At 35.1% G+C, this 22,648-nt stretch overlaps 1 protein-coding gene across 1 annotated transcript in view; it reads right to left on the reverse strand.

Annotated features, from left to right (window-relative positions):
- Window positions 1–22,648, reverse strand: part of SYT10 (synaptotagmin 10) — a 112,414-nt gene that overhangs the window by 33,857 nt on the left and 55,909 nt on the right. Inside the window, exon 3 of the mRNA XM_043881676.1 lies at window positions 17,567–18,134. Coding sequence (XP_043737611.1) covers window positions 17,567–18,134 — 568 coding nt within the window. The remainder of the gene's footprint in view (window positions 1–17,566; window positions 18,135–22,648) is intronic.

The following is a 22,648-nucleotide window of genomic DNA, read 5'->3' on the forward strand; positions in this document are numbered from 1 at the left end:
TAGCTACCAGGAGTCATTGAATGCTCAGGTTGAAGAGACAGAGCTGAAACAAACTTTCCTGGATTTAACAAATGAAGTATCCTAACCATCTACATAAAGAGCAAATGGGATAGACTAATATAGACACTGGGACAAGAAGAACTTGGAACACAATAAGAATATACAAATTTGATAAGAACTCTTCATTTTACTGGTTAAGAGATATCAAAGTTTCTTACTGAGAACTGGAGACTTATTTTCAAAACTTAATTACTATTCATAGATGGGGTATAGAAACTTGTGTAGTAAACTGTATACAGCAGTCCTTAGAATGTTTGGTGCCTTTAAATATCATTACAAAATTCCTAATTGAAGGAATTCCTCTCAGTTATTGCTATATGAAGATATGTGAACTGGAAGAACTTGGCTTCACTATTTAAAAAAATAATAAGTTAGTTTAATTGGTTCCACTTTTCTCTGCCAAAGTTTTTTCTCCATATAGTAGCCAGAGATCTCACAGCTAATAAATGAAGTCATGGCTCACTTCTGATCAAAAGCCATCAATGGTCTCACATGTCACTCAGAATATAACTCAAAGTTCCTTCCATGACCTAAAGGCTCTTGGTGACCTGACCCTCATCAACCACTCTCATCAGAGAGGCTTTATCTGACCACACTATGAAGAGTGGCCCCACCTCACTGCCAACTTCTTGTCCCTTACCTTGCCTCATATAGAACTCCCATTCACTGGAGATATTCATATTTCTTTCATTATCATCTGTTTCTACATAGTAAGCCTTATTAGACTGGGGACATTTTATGTTCTAAAACATCCAGAAGAATACCTGGCAAATAGAAGAACTAAACAGAAGTTATTGAACCAGTAGATTTAAGATCCTTGGTCTAAATAGGCATAGCAGGTAACCAGCCTCTGTTACAAAAATGTTCTCCTAGTCATTATTTTCCACTGTGTGGGCAATATTTTACAGTCATAATATCAGTTATATCATAGTTGCTTCTCTATAAATAACTAATTATAAATTGAAACATCTGCAGCCTACTTGGCACAGTAGCAACTTATTTAGACATAATTTCCTGTTCCTGGGTGTCTAAGCTCTTCCCTAGATTGCTATTTCATACGTGCCTATACTTGTCAAGCATCCCATTACTTACTATGAGGTGTGGGACTGTGCATGGCATATACAAAAATTAAAAGCATTCCAAAAATATAAATAAAATTGGTATTCAATCAGTAATTGAATGGTTTAAAATTTGTAAAAATTTTGCAAAAATTTAGTTTACAAAACCAAGTAAAAAACTGGTTAAGTGAACTAATTAAACTTATAGAAAGACTTAATGCAGTGTATGCCATAGCACAGTCTTTTATAATGTGTCATGCTTTAATCAACTTAAGAATGAGGATAATAGTAAAGAATATCTTATTCATTTTTAAAAACATTGTGACAGTAATACATTTAAGAAAGTTAAATATTAAGGTAAGAAATTTAACACATGGAGAGAATTGGATATTACTAATCAAGTAGATATTCAAGATAATCAAGGCTGTATACTGTCACCCTGCTTATTTAACTTATATGCAGAGTACATCATGAGAAATGCTGGGCTGGATGAAGCACAAGCTGGAATCAAGATTGCTGGGAGAAATATCAATAACCTCAGACATGCAGATAACACCACCCTTATGGCAGAAAGTGAAGAAGAACTAAAGAGCCTCTTGATGAAAGTGAAAGAAGAAAGTGAAAAAGTTGGCTTAAAGCTCAACATTCAGAAAATTAAGATCATGGCATCCGGTCCCATTACTTTATGGCAAGTAGATGGGGAAACAGTGGCTGACTTTATTTTTCTGGGCTCCAAAATCACTGCAGATGGTAACTGCAGCCATGGAATTAAAAGACGCTTACTCCTTGGAAGGGAAGTGATGATCAACCTAGACAGCATATTAAAAAGCAGAGACATTACTTTGTCAACAAAGGTCCGTCTAGTCAAGGCTATAGTTTTTCCAGTGGTCACGTATGGATGTGAGAGTTGGACTATAAAGAAAGCTGAGCGCCGAAGAATTGATGCTTTTGAACTGTGGTGTTGGAGAAGACTCTTGAGAGTCCCTTGGACTGCAAGGAGATCCAACCAGTCCATCCTAAAGGAGATCAGTCCTGGGTGTTCATTGGAAGGACTGATGTTGAAGCTGAAACTCTAATACTTTGGCCACCTGATGCAAAGAGCTGACTCATTTGAAGAGACCCTGATGCTAGGAAAGATTGAGGGCAGGAGGAGAAGGGGATGACAGAGGATGAGATGGTTGGATGGCATCACCAACACAATGGACATGGGTTTGGGTGGACTCTGGGAGTTGATGATGGACAGGGAGGCCTGGTTTGCTGCGGTTCATGGGGTCGCCAAGAGTCGAACACGACTGAGCAACTGAACTGAATTGAATCGAGTAGATAACAAGCAGCTGTTTTCTTTATTCGCAAGATTATAGCATGTTGGGGATAAGTGACACAAGTTATTTTAAAGTCACTAAATTTTACAGAACTGCACTTTTTATTATCTTGTTTTATTTTCAAAATTATTCCCATGGGGTTGATATTATTATAAATCTTTTTTTTAATGGTTGTAGGAACAAGTTCAGAAATAGTAAGCAGTTTCCCCAAAATGATATGACTAGATGGTAACAAATCCTGGATTGTAATTAAAGGACACTCATTTTGAGTTCCTCTGGACTTCTGCATTCCTCTGTGACTTTCCTCAAGGGAAATACTGCTTCTCATTTTACAAGCCAGAAGGACAAATTCAGAATTGTTTTCATGGACTTAGATTCCAAAGCTAGTGAATGAAGTACTATATTTCTTTGAAAAAACATTTTTTTAATTAAAAAATCAGTTACTGAATTTTAGGAAACTATTTAATGCATCTATTATAGAAGAGGAGAATATTTTGAATATTTAAAAATCAACTGCATATTCTTTTCACTATATAAGAGAATCTTAATAATTAAACTAGTTAAACACAAGAGAGAAAGGAAAATTTTTCATTCAACACTACCAGTAGAATTATACTAAATTCCTAAAACTTGCAACAGACCTGCATATGTTGCTAGAACATCATGGGCATAAAAAGTTTCTTTCCATTTCCTATAACCTCCAAACATTATAATATAGAAAGACACAAACAATAAATACAATCAAATTATATTTCTAGTGTGGATTTTTCACCAAATATATATAAGAAAGAAAAATAACCTAGACATTCCCTGAAATAGCATTGATTCTGACTACTGGTTTGAATAAGGCCAAAAGAATTACTGCTGAGTACTTCATGCATTTTTGATCAATGTTGTAAAGATAAATTTGACAGGGTTATAAGTTTTAAATTTTTTACATATATTTTGTCAGAAGTGTCATATTAAATTTTTATTTAATTCAAATGATGTAAGTAATTTGAGATTTTAATTCTGTAAACCAGAAGTGAAATTCCATGTTAAAAAATTAATTCTTTTCATTTCTTTTTAGCATATTTCAAACATGCATTCTAACATAGTTCAGGGCAAACAACACTGAACCAAGAGTTAATTAATGATTTAAAATCTAGCTTTAAACTTTCTATTTATCAGCAGTGTGAACTGGTAATTTTCTTATTATAATTGGACCACCATTTGCTAAGCTATAAAATAAAAGGATCACTTGAATTCTCTACCAATTCTAAAATAATATGATCATAAGATCCAGACTTTCAAAACCTACTCAGAACATACCCTTGAGCTTTTAGGTTAATATAAAAAGACTTCTTTCATGTTATAAGCCTCATGCACTTTACTATGAGAACAAAATCTCAAATCATTACTTAACACATATTGATTTTACTTATATATAGTTCTCCCAACTTAGATATTTTATTATAAAACCTAAAAGGAACAAATTGGAGAAGTAAGGAATGTAAGAAGCATGTATACTTATATGGAGAAAAAACAGTGTAATAGATGAACAAAGGACAAAATAAAAGTCTGCTTTTAAAATTTACTATCATAATTAATTGTCATAAAGATCACCACTAATAAGCAAAGGCTAAATTATATTCAGTAGTTTCTATTGAAAAAGTAGGGAGATTTTATATATATATAATGTGTTCTTAGATTATATTTCTAAACTGGACACACAAATATATGTTTTGAAATCTAAAAAAATTATCATAAATAGAGTCACTTTTTAGACTATTTAAATAAATGGTGTATTATTTATGCTGAAATCTTGATTTTTTAAAAGACAGAAATTCAGATTTTTTTTCAGTTGCAATGAAATGTGATATTCTGATACAAGGAAGCCCTTTGAAATTCTCTGTATAAAAATAATTAGAAGACCGTAAAAATGTCATGGCTATTTTGCCTTCTTAATAGTTGAAAACCTTATCTTAATATCAAGCATTTAAAGGACTAACTTAGCTTCCCTAAAAGTAATAAATATGCAGAATATATTCCACACGTGGCATGGTCCCCAGTGGCTCAATGGATAAAGAATCCGCCTGCAATGCCCGAGATACAGGAAATGTGAGTTCGATCACTGGGTCATGAAGATCCCCTAGAGAAGGAAATGGCAAACCACTCCAGTATTTTTGCCTGGGAAATCCCATGGACAGAGGAACCTGGCAGGATCGCAAAGTCCATAAGGTCACAGAGAGTTGGACAGACTGAGCAACTAAGCGTGCATACATTCATGATCCTAGAAGTTTACAGGAAATTAAGCTGTTTGTAATCAGGAATCATTTTATCTCTTTGTGATATCTTTCAGGGATATAGGAAGAAACAGAATGACACACACAAATCAGAGTAATTCCAAAGGGTTTAATGTGGGGGGAGGGGGGGGGCGGGGCGGGCATCTAAGGGGTGTAAGCAGGAAGTAGGGAAACCACAAGAGACAGTGTGATGCCCTGGCTGCTGGTAAGAGTAGAGATAGTAATGACCCCAAGGCCTGAAAGGGCAAGGGAGAGGACAGTTACCAGAACTCAGAAAGAGGTGTAATAAGAAAAGCCTACTTTGAGAGGAACTGTACCCTCAGGTAAAGCACATAGCCAGCTTGAGACAATCTCTCATAGAAAAATCTAAAGAGAATACATAGCCAAATGCCATTCTCCTTCTGCCCTAACATCTTTTGCCAGAACTCAGAGAGCATAGAGTGTGTGGACAAACAAGTCAACCTCTTTATGCATCAAACAGGTTGAAGAATAGTGGAAAGTAGCATACTGAAGATAACCAGCATCATTAACTCTTGAGGTTTTATAAGATACACATTATAAGTGCATGCAGAGGTTGGTGAGGGGAGAAAGAGGAGATGGGCCCAGTGGAAAAGGAAGAGTCGAGTCAGGTGGGAGATGAGAAGCATGTTAGGTAGCAGTATATATCATAAAAGAAAAATTCATATCTACTCACTGAGTCATGGCATACAGTAACTAAATAGATTTGAATTATCTGCTGCACAAAACTTTCCAATCTAAGTAGAAAAACACACCATCTAAAACTATCTTCAGTATAATAATAAGGCAAAGCTATATTTAGCACCAAGATCTTCATTCCTATAAAATAAGCCAACTATAACAAAAGCCAAAACAATATATCAGTGATATCATTCTGCCAATACTTCTTAGCAGCTAATGTATAGTGAGCATTTACAAAAAGTGTGGATCTATGCTAAGCACATCTTATTTAGTTTATTCAACAAACCATGATTAATCTTCTCATATCCCCATTTTGCAGATAAGATAATTAAGACTTAGAGAGATCTAGTAACTTGCTCAAAAATATACAGATTAATGACCTAATAAGTATGCAAATCCATGGTCAGTTTGTTTCAAAGTTCTCACTGAATTCTTCCATTCTTTTCCTGATTTGGGTGGGTATCCTTGTGACTGTTTCTGTCAGTGAGAACTTTCACAAAGACTTAGAAAATATAATAATGAATCAGGCAGAAATGAAGACTACATAACTGATATAAAAATATACTAAGAAATCAAGCATTATAATATTTACAGGGTCCCCAAAAGGAGAAGAGAGAGACAAAGAGACAGAAAATAAATCTGAAGAAATAATGGTTGGAAACTTCCCTAACCTGTGGACACCCAGGTATAGAAAGCACAGGTAGCCCCAAACAAGATAAACCTAAAAAGGTCCACACCAAGGCATTTTAAAATTAAAATGGCAAAAGTTAAAGAGAGAATGATCAACTTGGATTCATTCCAGGGTTGCAAGAATGGTACAATATCCACAAATTCAATCAATGTGACATACCATATGAACAAAACAAAAAGTAAAAATCATATGATCATTTCAACAGATGTTGAAAAGGCATTTTATAAAGTTCAACATCAATTTATGATAAAAACTCTCAACAAAGTGGGCATAGAAGGAGCATACTTCAACATATCAAAGACCATATATGATAAACCCATAGCTAACATCATACTCAATGATAAAAAGTTGAAAACATTTCCTTTAAGATCAAGAACAAGACAAGGATGCCCATTCTTGTCACTTTTGTGCAACAGAGTATTAGAAATTCTAGCCACAATAATTAGTCAAGAAAAATAATCAAAAATCATCCAAGTTGGAAGGGAAGGAGTAAAATTATCAATGTTTTCAGATGACCTGACACTATATATAGAAGCCCCAAAGACTCCATCAACAAAGTATTAGGACTAATTTAAAAATTCAGCAATATTGAAGGATACAAACTAATATACATAAATCTGTTGCATTTTATACACTAATACCAAACTATCAGAAGGAGAAATAAAAAAAGACATCCCATTTAAAGCTGAATCAAAACAAATAAAATATATAGGAATAAATTTAGCCAAGGAGGTGAAAGATATTTATCCTGAAAATTCTTAAGACTTTGATGAGAGAAATCAAAGACATTACAAATAAGAGGAGAGATAGTCTGTGCTTATGAATTGGGCAAATCAATATTTTATTAATCATTGCAATATCTATTAAAATAACTGATATTTTTTCACAGAAGTAGGACAGATAGTCCTAAAATTTGTATGGGACCATGAAAGCCCATGAATAGTCAAAGCAATTTTGAGAAGGAAGAAGAAAGCTGAAAATGTCATGCTCCTTGACTTTGAACTATTCTACAAAGCTACAGGAAACAAAACAGTATGGTACTGGCACAAAAACAATCAATGGAACAGAATAGGGAGCCCATAAATGAACACATATTTAGATGGACAATTAATCTACATTAAAGGAGACAAGAAATGACAATGGGAAAAGCTTATACAGTAAATGGTGTTGGAAAACTGAACAGCGACATTCAAAAGAATCAAATTGGCTACTCTCTTACACCATATAAAAATAAACTCTAAATGGGTTAAAGAGTTACATGTACAAAACAAAACCATAAAATTCCTAGAAGAAAACAGGCAGTACATTCCCTGACACTGATTTTAATGATATTTTTTGGATGTGTCTCATCAGGAAAGGAAGACAAAAGTATAAACAAACAAATAGGTAGGACTAGATCAAACTAAAATGCCTACTGAAGGGGAAAAATGAGAATGAGAAATGCAAGTCAAAAAACATAATGAGATACCACCTCACAACTGTCAGAATGGCTATTATCAAAAGACAAGGAAAAAGTTTTGGTGAGGATATGGAGAAAAGAAAATTATCATACAATGTTAGTGGAAGCTGTAAATTGGTGCAAGCACTGTAGAAAACAGTATGAAGGTTGTTCAAAAAATGAAAAATAAGACTGAAATATGGGCCAGCAACTACACTTCTGGGTATTTGCTTGAAGAAAATAAAAATACTCTTTTAAAAACATATATGTACCTCTGTGTTCATTACAGCATTATTTATAGTAGCCAAGATATGGAAGCCACCTGTTTCTATTGACAGATAAATGGATAAAGAAGAAGTGATATATATGTACACAATGGAATAGTATTCAGTCATAAAAAATAAAATATTGCCATCTCCAATAATATGGATAGAACTTGAGGGCATTATCCTAAGTGAAATAAATCAGAGAGATAAAGACAAGTGGCATATAAACTCACTCATATGTGGAATCTAAAAAACAAATACAAATAAAACAGAAACAGATTCATAGGCACAAAGAACAAACTGGTGGTTGTCAGAAGGGAGGGACAGATAATCCTAAAATTTATACGGAACTATGAGAGTCACAATTGCCAAGGCAATGCTGAGGAAAAAGAAGAAAGCTGGAGATATAAGCCTTTCAGACTTCAGACAGTACTGCAAAGCTACAGTGATAGAAAAGCATGGTATGGGCAGAGAAACAGACAAAGATCAGTGAAACAGAATATAGAGTCCAGAAATAAACCCACACACCTACAGTCCATCTTCAACAAAGGAGGCAAGAAAATACAGTGAAGAAAAGACATTCTCTTCCATTAGTGGTGCTAGGAAACCTGGACGGCTGCATGTAAATCAATGAAGTTAACACTCTCCCCCACATCATACACAAAAATAAACTCAAAATGGCTCAAATACTTAAACATATGAAAAGACAACATAAAACTCCTAGAAGCATCATAGTTAAAACATTCTCTGACATTAATTGTAGCAATGTTTTCTTAGATCAGTCTCCCAAAGCAATAGAAATAAAAGAAAAAAATAAACAAATGGGACCTAATCAAACTTATAAGCTTTTGCACAGCAAAGGAAACCAGAAACAAAATGGAAAAAAAAAAAAAAAAAAACAATCTATTTGCAAAGGATGGAACCTACAAGGGTTTAATTTCCAAAATATACAAACAGATCATACAACTCAACAATGAAATTAAAAAAAAAAAAAAAAGGACAGGAGACCTAAATAGACATAACTCCAAAGAAGATATACAAAGAAGACAATAGGCACATGAAAAGATGCTCAATATCACTAATTGCCATGCATACTTCAATCATTTCTGACTCTTTGTGACCCAATTGACTATAGCCTGCCAGGCTCCTCTATCCACGGGATTCTCCAGGCAAGAATACTGGAGTAGGTTGTCATGCCCTTCTCCAGGGAAATCTTCCTGATGCAGGGATTGAATCAGTGTCCCTTATGTCTCCTGAACTGGCAGGAAGATTCTTTACTACTTGCACCACTTGGGAAGTCCTAATAATTAGCAAAATACACATCAAAACTACAAAGAGGCATCATGTCACATCCTTCAGAATGACAATTATCAAAAAGTCTACAAATACACTTATAAAAGCTAGAGAGAATATGGAAAAAGGAGAACCCTCCTACACTGTTGGTGGGAATTCAAATTGACACAGCTACTGTGGAAAACAGTATGGAGGTTCCTTAAGAAACTAAAATTAAAGTCAGCATATGACCCAGCAATTTCACACCTGGACGTAAGTCCAGAAAAGATGAAAGCTCTAATTCAGGGATACATGCACCTCGATGTTTGTAGTGGCATTATTTACAATAGCCAAGACATGGAAGGAACCATAATGTCCATCAACAGATGAATAAATAAACATGTAATATACATACAGTGGACTAATACTTAGCCATAAAAATGGATGAAATAATGCCATTTGCAGCAACATGAATGGACTTAGAGATTAAAGATTAAAGAAAGACAAATACTATATGCTATTACTTGTATGTGGAATCTAAAAATTAGTAGAATGAACTTATTTACAAAACAGAAACAGAGTCAAAACATAATAAACTTTTGATAGACTATTAAAAGATAATAGATTGAAACATTTTATATCTGTAAACCAGGTCAATGTGGTTACACACATAAACACACACACATACATTCTTCCCTCCTTGAGATTCCTGAGTGTCTAGAACATAGGTGATGCTGAAAAAATATTAGTTCAATAGCAAGATAAATAAATAAATGTGCAAATGAAATGGTTCTGTTTATAAGAAGGAAAGCCTTTCCTTATATATTTAAACTTTCAGTGGCTTCTTGATTGTTCATAAGAAAACTACATTTATATATTCAGACTACATTAGTTTTTATGATATTGGACTTTTTGAAAAAGTTAATTAAAACTTGAATAATATTAGTTTAAACATAAAATGATCTCTGTTCGTTTCCAAGGCAAACCATTCAATATCACAGTAATCCAAGTCAATGCCCAAACCAGTAATGCTGAAGAAGTTGAAGTTGAACAGTTCTATGAAGACCTACAAGACCTTCTAGAATTAACACCCAAAATAGATGTCCTTTTCATTTTATGGGCCTGGAATGCAAAAGTAGGAAGTCAAGAGATACCTGGAGTAACAGGTAAATTTGGCCTTGGGTACAAAATGAAGCAGGGAAAAGACTAACAGTTTTGCCAAGAGAATGCATTGGTCATAGCAAACACCCTCTTCCAGCAACACAAGAGAAAACTATGCACATGCACATCACCAGGTGGTCAATACCAAAATCAGATTGATTGTTTTCTTTGCAGCTGAAGATGGAGAAGCTCTATAGAGTCAGCAAAAGCAAGACGGAACTGACTGTGACTCAGATCATGAATTCCTTATTGCCAAATTCAGACTTAAATTGAAGAAAGTAGGGAAAACCACTAGAACATTCAGGTATGATCTAAATCAAATCCCTCATGATTATACAGTGGAAGTGACAAATAGATTCAAAGGATTAGATCTGATAGACAGAGTACCTGAAGAACTATGGACACAGGTTCATGGCATTGTACAGGAAGTAGTGATCAAGATCATCCCCAAGAAAAAGAAATGCAAAAAGGCAAAATGGTTGTGTGAGGAGGCCTTACAAATAGCTGAGAAAGGAAGAGAAGCTAAAGGCAAAGGAGAAAAAGACAGAGATACCTATTTGAATGCAGAGTTCCAAAGAATAGCAAGGAGAGATAAGAAAGCCTTCTTCAATGATCAGGGCAAAGAAATAGAGGAAAACAATAGAATGGAGAAGACTAGAGATCTCTTCAAGAAAATTAGTGATACCAAGGGAACATCTCATGCAAAGATGGTCACAATAAAAGACAAAGATGTTATGGACCTAACAGAAGCAGAAGATATTAAGAAGAGGTGGCAAGAATACACAGAAGAACAATAGAAAAAGATCTTCATGACCCAGGAAACCATGATGGTGTAATCACTCACCTAGAGCCAGACATCCCAGAATGCAAAGTCAAGCGGGCCTTAGAGAGCATCACTATGAACAAAGCTAGTGGAGTGATGAAATTCCAGTTGAGATATTTCAAATCCTAAAAGGTGATTCTGTTAATGTACTCTACTCACATTGTAATATATTATTTTATATATATTTTATGTTTCAGTAGTTCAGTTCAGTTCAGTAGTATGCCAGCAAATTTAGAAAACTCAGCAGTGACCACAGGACTGGAAAAAGTATGTTTTCCCAAAGAAAGACAATGCCAAAGAATGTTCAAACTACCACACAATTGCACTCATCTCACATGCTAGCAAAGTAATGCTCAAAATTCTCCAAGCCAGGCTTCAACAGTACTTGAACTGTGAACTTCCAGATATTCAAGCTGGATTTAGAAAAGGCAGAGGAACCAGAGATCAAATTGTCAACATCCACTGAATTATCAAAACAGCAAGAGAGTTCCAGAAAAACATCTTCTGCTTTATTGACTACACCAAAGCCTTTGACTGTGTGGATCACAACAAACTGGAAAATTCTTCAAGAGATGGGAATATCAGACCACCTTATCTCCATCCTGAGAAATTTGTATGTAGTTCAAGAAGCAACAGTTAGAACTGGATATGGAATAACAGACTGGTTCCAAGTTGGAAAAGAATAATCAAGGCTGTGTATTTTCACCCTGCTTATTTAACTTATACGCAGAGTATATCATGCAAAATGCTGGGCTGGATGAAGCACAAACTGGAATCAAGATTTCTGGGAGAAATATCAATAACCTCAGATACACAGATGACATTATCCTTATGGCAAAGTGAAGAACTAAAGAGCCTTTTGATGAAAGTGAAGGCAGGTGGAGAAGGGGACGACAGAGGTTGAGATGGTTGGGTGGCATCACCGACATGAGTTTGAGCAAACTCTGGGTGTTGGTGATTGACAGGGAAGCCTTGTGTGCAGTAGTCCATGGGGTCACAAAGAGTCAGACACGACTGAGCAACTGAAATGAACTGAACTGAACTGAACGACCTAAACATAAGATGTACTTAAAGTAATATATTACAAATCATTCCTTTTCTATATTCATCCAGTTTCTACCATTTTTGCCAATAGGCAATGACTATTATTGGGCTTCTCAGATGGTTTTAGGTATAAAGAACCCAGTTGCCAATGCAAGAGACGTAACAGACAGATGCAAGTTCCATCCCTGAATCAGAAAGATCCCCTGGAGGAGAGCATGGCAACCCACCCCAGTATTCTTTCCTGGAGAATCTCATGGACAGAGGACCCTGATGGACTACAATCCATGGGGTCACAAAGAGTCCAACATGACTGGGCAGCTAAGCACATTGCCTGCGTGCATGCTAAGTTGCTTCAGTTGTGTCTGACTCTTTGCGACTTATGAACTGTAGCCTGCCAGGGTGCTCTGTCCATGAGATTCTCCAGGAAAGAATACTGGGGTGGGTTATCATGCCCTCCTCCAAGGGATCTTCCCAACCTGGGGATTGAACCCAGGTCTTTCACATTGCATTCTCTGCTGTCTGAGCCACCAGGGAAGCCCAAGTATACTGGAGTGGGTAACCTATCCCGTCTCCAGGGAATCTTCCTGACCCAGGAATCCAACTAAGGCCCCCTGCCTTACAGGCAGATTCTTTACCAGTTGAGCTACCAGGGACACATGCAATAACTATTATTAAATTTTTATGTCTCGTTATAAAGATCTTTATTGCATATATAACTCGATGTGAATATATATTTTTCTTTCCCATTTTAGAAGTAGAGGTATAGGGTATACACTGTCTCTCAATGTGATTTTTCCTACATTGAAGATATTTCTATGTTAGGTGAAGTGCTGATTGGCTTACCACATTTTTAACATGCAATGAGATGAGCTCTAAAGTGAAAACTAATTTTTTGCACAAAATAAAGATACAACTTTACTGTTTTCTTTGTCATTCAACCTGAAATTTTACAAAACCCTGCTAATCCCTGATAAAAATATTAATCCTACTTGTATAGAAATAATTAGTAATACATTTATACCTGATATGTGTCTCTTTTTTCAACTTCATAAGATTATTAACAATAATTTTAAAATATTAATATTTCTGGCTTATTTCACATATGAATTTGTGCTACATAGTCAATAATTTCTAATTTTTTTTGTCCACAGAAATTAGTTATTGGCAACAAATACAACCAAACATATCAATAAAGTACTTCATTGCATTGTTTTTTCCCCCTCTGGGGGATTTGTACTAACATATATTCTTTCACTTGACCTTATATGAAGATATGCTAAGTTAATTATTCAACAAGCATTTAGTGAGGGCATATGACTACATTACTATTTCATTCCTTTCTCCTTCTTTCTAGAAAACTCTATAATTTCTGTGTGAATTTTTTAAAATTAAAGATATGTGAGTAGGAAAAGACAATTTCTTAAGCAAATTTCAACCCGTTTTTTTTCACTTTTATTAATTTGAGGATATAAAAACGTTTAATAATTTCTCAAAAGCTAAAGAGAATTTTTAATTAAATACTACGTTAACCTAAAAGATGATACTAGTGCATACTGAGAACTTTAGTTCCATATTCAAGAAACTTAGGTTTCGTCACTATCTTCACAACAAAAAAGTCATAAGTAGTATCTAGAACAGTGTGTGGCTCAGTGTTCCAGTTAAAGGGAAACATCATTTGACTAGAATAATTTAATGATATGCATTATTATCCTCATACTTCGTCATACTTCCAGAATACTGAAATGAAAATGTCTATAGCCATGGCAGACAAAATAAAGGCATCCTTAAAGATGGCTGCATCCTAATTACAAGACCTGAGTATGCTACCTACATGGCAGAAAAGGACTTTGCAGATGTGATTGAGATTATGAACCTTGGGATGGAAAGCTTATCCTCGATTGCTCACATGGGCTCAATCTACACCAAGGAACTCCTGTGACTGCTAAAATCTGGAAAAGGAAAGGAAATGCATCACCCCTAGAGCCTCTAGAAAAGAGGAGTCCTGCCAACACCTTGATTTCAGTCCAATAAGACCTATGTTGGACTTCTAACTTACAGAAGTATAATGTAATAAATTTGTGTTAAGACACTGTATTTGTGGTAAGTTTTACAGGAGAAATAAAATAGTAATACCTGAAGCATATGGGAGAATTGAAAATAAAACTGAAGAGTTCATTTATATTTACCAAAAAACAGTTTATGTTCTATAAACAGTCAAAAATTGAGGCTTCCATGAGGAATCCTTACTATGTTTTTAAGGACCAATTATGGAACACAAAACTTAAGAATGTTAAAAAGAAAATCCACTCTCAGTCACCTATAAAATTATACTAATTTTCATACTTCATTTAAGGGTTACCTACCTCTGATCGCAAATATATGAACAGAATGTATGTCAAACAATTTTTTATGGTAACATTTTTCACATTCCTAGTACTCAGAGTATGTCAAACACAGAGTAGGTAATCAGCAAATAGTTGTTGAATAAATAAAAGAAGGAATAATAAAAAATTGGAGAATCAAGAGAAATAACCTAAAAATTAATTGTTATCCACATTTTATAATTCTAGAAAAAATTCAGTAAAAATTCCCTCTTCACCACTGTTATTCCTGTAAGAATATAAGTAATAAGGTAAAAAATGATATGAAATCAATAAAGCCCCAATGTGCCTTTGAAATATAATCTAGTTTGTTCCTTAATAGAGAATCACAGCGGAGACTATGAGATAAAAACCTAAAAGTTAAAATGTTTTGATGATGTAATGCAGTAAACTGACAATATAAATTTTTCTTTAATTTATCTGTATAATTTATAATGAAAATGTGTTGACCTCAAATACGAGTGTGCTACAGAAGGAGCTATTTAGATTTTAACAGTTTTCTTATTTTTTAAATAACCTCTCTCTCTGTCTAAAACTTCAACATTTTAAGTTTATAATTTGTGGTTAAACTTTTATAAAACATGTTAAATACATAAGGACAGCCTGGCAGTAAAAAATTAAATACCTTCATTTAATAACTAATAAATGAAAAAAAAAGTAGCACTCTAACCTTCTAGGAGACCAGTTCCCTAATTCTGTTTCTCCAGTTCTATTCTGGACAAATATTCTTGAATATAAAAGAAATTTCTGTAAAAAGAATGCAACAGTTTTTAGTATAACAAAATTTATGCCTAATTTAAATGTCCAACAATAAAAGATTCACTAGGGAAAATGGATCATATCTTGAACATCATGTACTAAAACAAATATCATCTGAAAAAAAGCATGGAAAAGTTTAAACTTATATTGACTTTAATTATTTTCATACATTTATAGAAAAACAAATAGAAAACAATATGCCAAGTTTTTACATATTAATTCATGGCATTATAGACTACTTAATTGCATATTTTAATCTATTTTTCAAATTTTGAAATTAAATTATTTTATAATCATAAAAATCATTTTACAATGAAAAAGACAAGTTCTAATGTAAACAATTCCAGTTGAGTTATTTCAAATCCTAAAAGATGATGCTGTGAAAGTGCTGCACTCAATATGCCAACAAATTTGGAAAACTCAGCAGTGACCACAGGAATGGAAAAGGTCAGTTTTCATTCCAATCCCAAAGAAAGACAATGCCAAAGAATACTCAAACTACCACACAATTGCATTCATCTCACACGATAGTAAAGTAATGCTCAAAATTTTCCAAGCCAGGCTTCAACAATACATGAACCGTGAAATTTCAGATGTTCAGGCTGGTTTTAGAAAAGGCAGAGGAACTAGAAATCAAATTGCCAGCATCTGCTGGATCATCGAAAAAGCAAGAGAGTTCCAGAAAAACATCTATTTCTGCTTTATTGACTATGCCAAAGCCTTCGACTGTGTGAATCACAATAAACTGTGGAAAATTCTGAAAGAGATGGGAACACCAGACCACCTGACCTGACTCCTCAGAAAACTGTATGCAGGTCAGGAAGCAACAGTTGGACATGGAACAACAGACTGTTTCCAAATAGGAAAAGGAGTACATCAAGTCTGTATATTGTCACCCTGCTTATTTAACTTATGCAGAGAACTTACTTAACTTACATCATGAGAAATGATGGGCTGGAGGAAGCACAAGCTGGAGTCAAGATTGCCGGGAAAAATATCAATAACCTCAGATATGCAGATGACACCACCCTTATGGCAGAAAGTGAAGAAGAACTAAAGAGCCTCTTGAAAGTGAAAGAGGAGAGTGAAAAAGTTGGGTTAAAGCTCAACATTCAGAAAACTAGGATCATGGCATCTGGTCCCATCACTTCATGGCAAATAGATGGGAAAACAGTGGAAATAGTGGCAGACTTTGCTTCTTTGCGCTCCAAAATCACTGCAGATGGTGATTATAGCCATGAAATTAAAAGACACTTACTCCTTGGAAGGAAAGTTATGACCAACCTAGACAGCAGAGACATTACTTTGTCAATAAAGGTCCATCTAGTTAAGGCTATGGTTTTTCCAGTAGCCACGTATGGATGTGAGATTTGGATTATAAAGAAAGCTGACATCGAAAAACTGATGCTTTTGAACTGTGGTGTTGGAGAAGACTCTTGAGAGTCCCTTGGACTGTAGGGAGATCAGTCCTGGGTGTTCATGGAAGGACTGATGCTGAAGCTGAAACTCCAATACTTTGGCCACCTGATGTGAAGAGCTGAGTCATTTGAAAAAACCCTGATGCAGGGAAAGATTGAGGGCAGGAGGAGTAGGGGACGACAGAGGATGAGATGGTTGGATGGCATCACTGACTCAGTGGACATTAACTTGGGTAATCTCCAGGAGTTGGTGATGGACAGGGAGGCCTGGGGTGCTGCAGTCCATGGGGCTGCAAAGAGTCAGACACAAGTGAGCGGCTGAAATGAACTGAACTGAACGGAATGTAAACAATCACTTCCTCATCATTTGCAATTTCAAATGGTATAATTCTACTAATTCCACAAAAGCTTCTGAAGGAGTGGGCAGTTTTAAGCCAAATCAAGGCCTTTCCAAATGGCATCAAAGTACATTTTAGGTTAAACCTGAGGAATTAAATCGTCTTAAATAATTAAAATCAATAATAACTATTTGGAAATTGACTGTAGAGAATAAGTTAAAGATAAATATTTTACAAATGAAAAGGCCAACTATTTTGGGCAAATTATAAGAACTGTCCAGTATGGTGAAGTAATGAACTTCCTCAAAACAAGAAGTGTAGAAACAAAGGTTAGGCATTGAAAGAAAAGATTTTTTATGTATACAATCACTAATATTACCTAGATAGTGTTAAGTGCCTGAATTATGTATGTATATATGTAATTCATACACTGTTTGCAGGTATTTAGGACAAAATTTCCCTAACCTTTTGGAACTAATCTGGGTGAAAATTAGTTGTATATATCACTGCAGGTCAAATAAAAGAAATATATTGGTGGAATTATAACTTACTGTGGTAGCACAATGAATATCTTTCCATACTGTAGCTTCTCTGGAGAGATCAGAGGCTTCAAACAAATTATCAAAAATCACTTCCCCAATCATGTCATGTCTAGAAAATCTGTCAAAATCATACACACTGAAATGTAGTTTTCTGTTGCTTAGTTGATCATATGCTACAGGAAACTGAAAAGTTTCATCAAACAGAGGATTTAAAGTCTTTCTGTGCACACGAGTCTGAAATTTCTTTTTCCTATCTGGAAGAAGATACATCTTCACATAAGGGTCAGAAGTTCCCATGAAGTCTTTAGCAGGGAGATCTAAGGCTTTGATAATTTTCACCACTAGAAGTTCATTTTCATAATCATACTGGAGGGTGAAATTAAGCTTCCCACAGGTTTTGACATCTTCTTTCCTGTCGTCCTCAGAGTCCACTGATTTCTGTTTGTAGAGTTCTGGTTTTATTCTCCCAATGCTGGTGGTTGTTTCTCCTCTTTGTAAAATGGGTTCTGTGCCCATGCCCAAATCAACACTGGAAACCTGCATTTGCCTTGGTAGGTGTCTTCTGAAGGAATTGTGTCTGCATACATATATATACATATATATACACACAAAAAATCATTTAGGTAGATTGTTTTGATAATAATGTTATATACAGTGGCATATAAACTCTTCCCCACACCCATGATAATGAAGTATTTTATCGACAGCAATAAACAGATGGACACACACACACATACAAACACATACACACACAGTACTTTTGAAAAACCAGGGATGAAGTATTCAAAGAGAAAATCTCCTAAAATTATAAAAACACCTAAAACACACAAATGCACAATTTACAAGTTCTTGGTATTTTTACTTACCACCAGAAGCACAATTACAAAGAAAGAGGATTACCAAAATAGTTCAATATTACACAAAATGCTATAAATGTTATCAATTACTGGGTGCATCAAGATGTAAACATCATGTAAACAAATTATTCAGATGACTGGTTTCTTTTCATCTGGATATTTTGGTCCTATGAATTTTCATTTTAGTGTCAATATTAAAGGCATAAGTCCACATGTTCTTACACGATGTTATTTCTAACATTTAACCAAATTAACGTTTACTTTTCAAAAAAATACATAATTATGACAGCCAAAATGAGTACATTTTACTTTTTTCAACATAGAGTGACTTCAGAAACTCTTAAGGATTGAAAAATTGTAGAATTTTAGAATTTGGAGTTAAATAATAGTTCTTAAAATTCAAACTGAATTTCATATACTCACTGTTACTGTTTACCTCATCAACATTTCCAGAATATTAAATATATATATATATATATATTAGCTTACTAACTGTCACCTAACTGTGACTTGCATTAACATCTGATTCTCTTATACTTTCTCCATGATTTCTAGCATGAGCTATGTCAACGTAAGTGTTTCCTCAAGATCTAGTTCCAGGTTTTCTGTTCTTTTTTCAGTCACTCCATTAGACTAATAATCAGTTCCTGGGCTATAATTACTATCTTAAATCTGATGATTCCCAGAGATTCCTGAGATATAGACATATCTCATATAGACAAAAATTTAGTTCCATATCTCATTGTCTTCAAGGGAGATTTCTAAACAAATGTCCTAATTTTGCCCCAAAGTCAAGCAAATTCTTGATTTTCTCTATTTTGCTTTCAAATCTGTTATCTCTTCTATAATCTCTTATAATAGGTCTAACAGTTTTATCAATCATTTATGCTTGGAATGCTGCAGTATGCTTTGAATCACCTTTCCTTTAATTCATGGGCTTTGCTCAATTTTCTAAGTCCTGTGGATCTACTGCCTTGAGACATCTCATATAATTGCCCATTCTGCTTCATTTCCATTGCTATTCAGTCCAGATTCTCATCACCTCATACCTTGCTTTCTACAGTAGCCTTCAATTTGACTTTCCTTCTTTCAGCTTTCTCTTACACTCAATAGCTCTCCAGTGCTTATGTCAAAATCCTTTGCTCATGTTGTTATATCTTCTTCCACTCGATCATAATTGGAAAATTATTTCTATACAAAGACAAACTAGGACTACTTTATCTCAGATGAGGGAATTTGCTCCTAATTAAACTATACTGAATTCAAAACTAAAATAATTCAGTATTTTAGTTTCAGTATTTAAGTTTAAATATAAAAGTCTTTACTAGCTCACTTAAAGCTTGAAGTGATCTGCTTCCTCAGATTGATCCCATTTTAATGTGTTGAACACACTATAAAATGTATTTTAATGTTGACTCTATTCCAGATATATAAGATCAGGGGCTTAAATTAGGGTCACAAATCATCAGGAAATAATAAGAATTTTAAAAGGAATACGGGTAGAATATACTGCTGTGAATTATTAAATAGATCTAGTATAGCCCACTTTATACATTCAACATTCTTAAGAGATTTGGAATACTTACTAAACAATCTAATGTTTCTGCCAAAATCACTTTCACTTATGCAAAAATTTAATATTTTTTTAATTTTTGCAAGCAAAAAACCCCACAAAAAATTGTTTTCTTATTTTTTATAAATTGATCCATACTTTCACCTCCCTTATGCTTTTCAATAAAATTTAATCTTCTGTCCTCTCCCTAGAAAAATCAATAATTTATTTCTTATGTCACTGAATATAACTGTGCAGCTATAAGCCCCTTCTAACAGGAATCAAAAAGTATTAAGATTTTCATTCTAGTAAGCCAGTACCCTAATTATAGAGTAAATAGTGCCTGTTCTAAGTCAGAGTTTAGCTAGTCATCTAGGAGAAGCTTTAATTATTACAATGTTAAAGTATTGTCATGACAACACAGATCTTTACCTTATTCCATTTTTTTTTCTCCTTTGGAATGACAGTGGTAAGTGGCTATTTAGTCTCACACAAATATCCAACCAATTAAAGTACAGGCCATTAGACTGCTACAGACCCCACTCTTAACCTTCAAACCTAAGAAGACAACACATAAATACTTCTCCAGATGGAGAAGGAAAAATTTTACCCACCTTACCTGGAACATCCGAGGGTAGCTACTAAATATAGTCAATATTACATAATGTCACAGGAATAAATGTATTAATACAGCAATTGTAAAATATTATTTTACAAACAGTTGTTTTCTTTCAAACAAAATCAGAGACCAGAAGTTGAATATGTATGGACAGAATCCCTTTGGGTGACATGTGAGTAGAGTCCTGGAATCCCCCTGGAAACCGTGCCAATATTTCCCACTATCCAAGTGAAAGCACTTGAAGAGGATTACATTGAGATGAGATTTAAAAAATGCTGCAATTGAAATCAGACAGTAGTGTGGTCCCAGCCTTCCTATGAAGTGAGCAACTTTGGACAAGCCCCTTCGCCTTTTGAACTTTATTTTTTTTTTTTCCCTTTTTTTCCCCATCCCGATCCCCCCTCCCATCTCCCTCTCCACCCGATTCCTCTGGGTCTTCATGCTGCCATGTGCTGCTCAGTTGCTTTGGTCATGTCTGACGCTGAGAACCTACGGACTGTCACCCGCCAGGATCCTCTGTCCTTGGGGTTCTCCAGGCAAGAATACTGGTGTAGGTTGCCATTTCCTTCTCCAGGGAACCCCAACCCAGGTATCGAACCCCTGTCTCTTACAATGTATTGTTCTTCATCCTGCTCACAGCGCCAATTGTCTTGCTGTATCTCACTGCGCACACTGTTCGCTGAAACCGTGGTAAGCAAGGTGTGAGCTAAGAGACTGGAAGAAAACGTGAGGAGTCTAGGAGCTGCAGACCTGTTTATTATCTCCTGGCTGGCGCAGCAGCCATAGCAGACACAAATAACTGCACACAACCCTTCTTTCTTGTCTTCCTTTACCACTTTCACATCAATCCCCCTGAATACACCACTCCAGGCTCTAAAAAGTTCAAGTCAACAGATCACACCCACAATGTTGTAAAATAATTAGCCTCCAATTAAAATAAATAAATTTATATTTTTTAAAAGACCAGATCATATCCCCATTACCACTTATCGTGAGGCATTTTCAGTTCAGTCACTCCATCGTGTCAGACTCTTTGTGATGCCATGGACTGCAGCACTGTGAGTCATTTACCAATACTCAAACCACTTCTTTTAAAATCTTCATTATTTTTTTTTTAATTTGCCAAAATAAATATGTTTCTTTTTCTTTTTATTTATTTATTTATTTATTTTTTATTAGTTGGAGGCTAATTATTTCACAGCATTTCAGTGGGTTTTGTCATACATTGACATGAATCAGCCATGGAGTTACATGTATTCCCCATCCCGATCCCCCCTCCCACCTCCCTCTCCACCCAATTCCTCTGGGTCTTCCCAGTGCACCAGGCCCGAGTACTTGTCTCATGCATCCCACCTGGGCTGGTGATCTGTTTCACTATAGATAATATACATGCTGTTCTTTCGAAACATCCCACCCTCACCTTCTCCCACAGAGTTCAAAAGTCTGTTCTGTATTTCTGTGTCTCTTTTTCTTTTTTGCATATAGGGTTATCGTTACCATCTTTCTAAATTCCATATATATGTGTTAGTATGCTGTGATGTTCTTTATCTTTCTGGCTTACTTCACTCTGTATAATGGGCTCCAGTTTCATCCATCTCATTAGAACTGATTCAAATGAATTCTTTTTAACAGCTGAGTAATATTAAAATCTTCATTATTTTAATCTCTTCGTTCACTAACTCTCTTTGACAATGCTTTTGCTTTAATACCTAACAATGCACAAATTTATTCCAACTACTTGGCCTTTCAGTTCAGTTCAGTTCAGTCCCTCAGTCATGTTCGACTCTTTGTGACCCCGTGGACTGTTGCACGCCAGGCTTCCCTGTCCAGCCCCAACCCTTGGAGCTTGCTTAAATTCACGTCCATTGGGTTCATTATGCCATCTAACTATCTCATCTTCTGTCACCTCCATCTCCTCCTGCTGTCAATATTTCCCACCATCAGAGTCTTTTCCAATGAGTCAGTTCTTTGCATCAGGTGGCTGAAGTGTTGGAGCTGCAGCTTCAGCATCAGTCCTCCCAGGGACTATTCAGAGTTGATTTCCTTCAGGATTGACTGGTTTG

Source organism: Cervus elaphus, chromosome 22 (genome assembly GCF_910594005.1).
Source record: "Cervus elaphus chromosome 22, mCerEla1.1, whole genome shotgun sequence".
NCBI classification, from domain to species: Eukaryota; Metazoa; Chordata; class Mammalia; order Artiodactyla; family Cervidae; genus Cervus; species Cervus elaphus.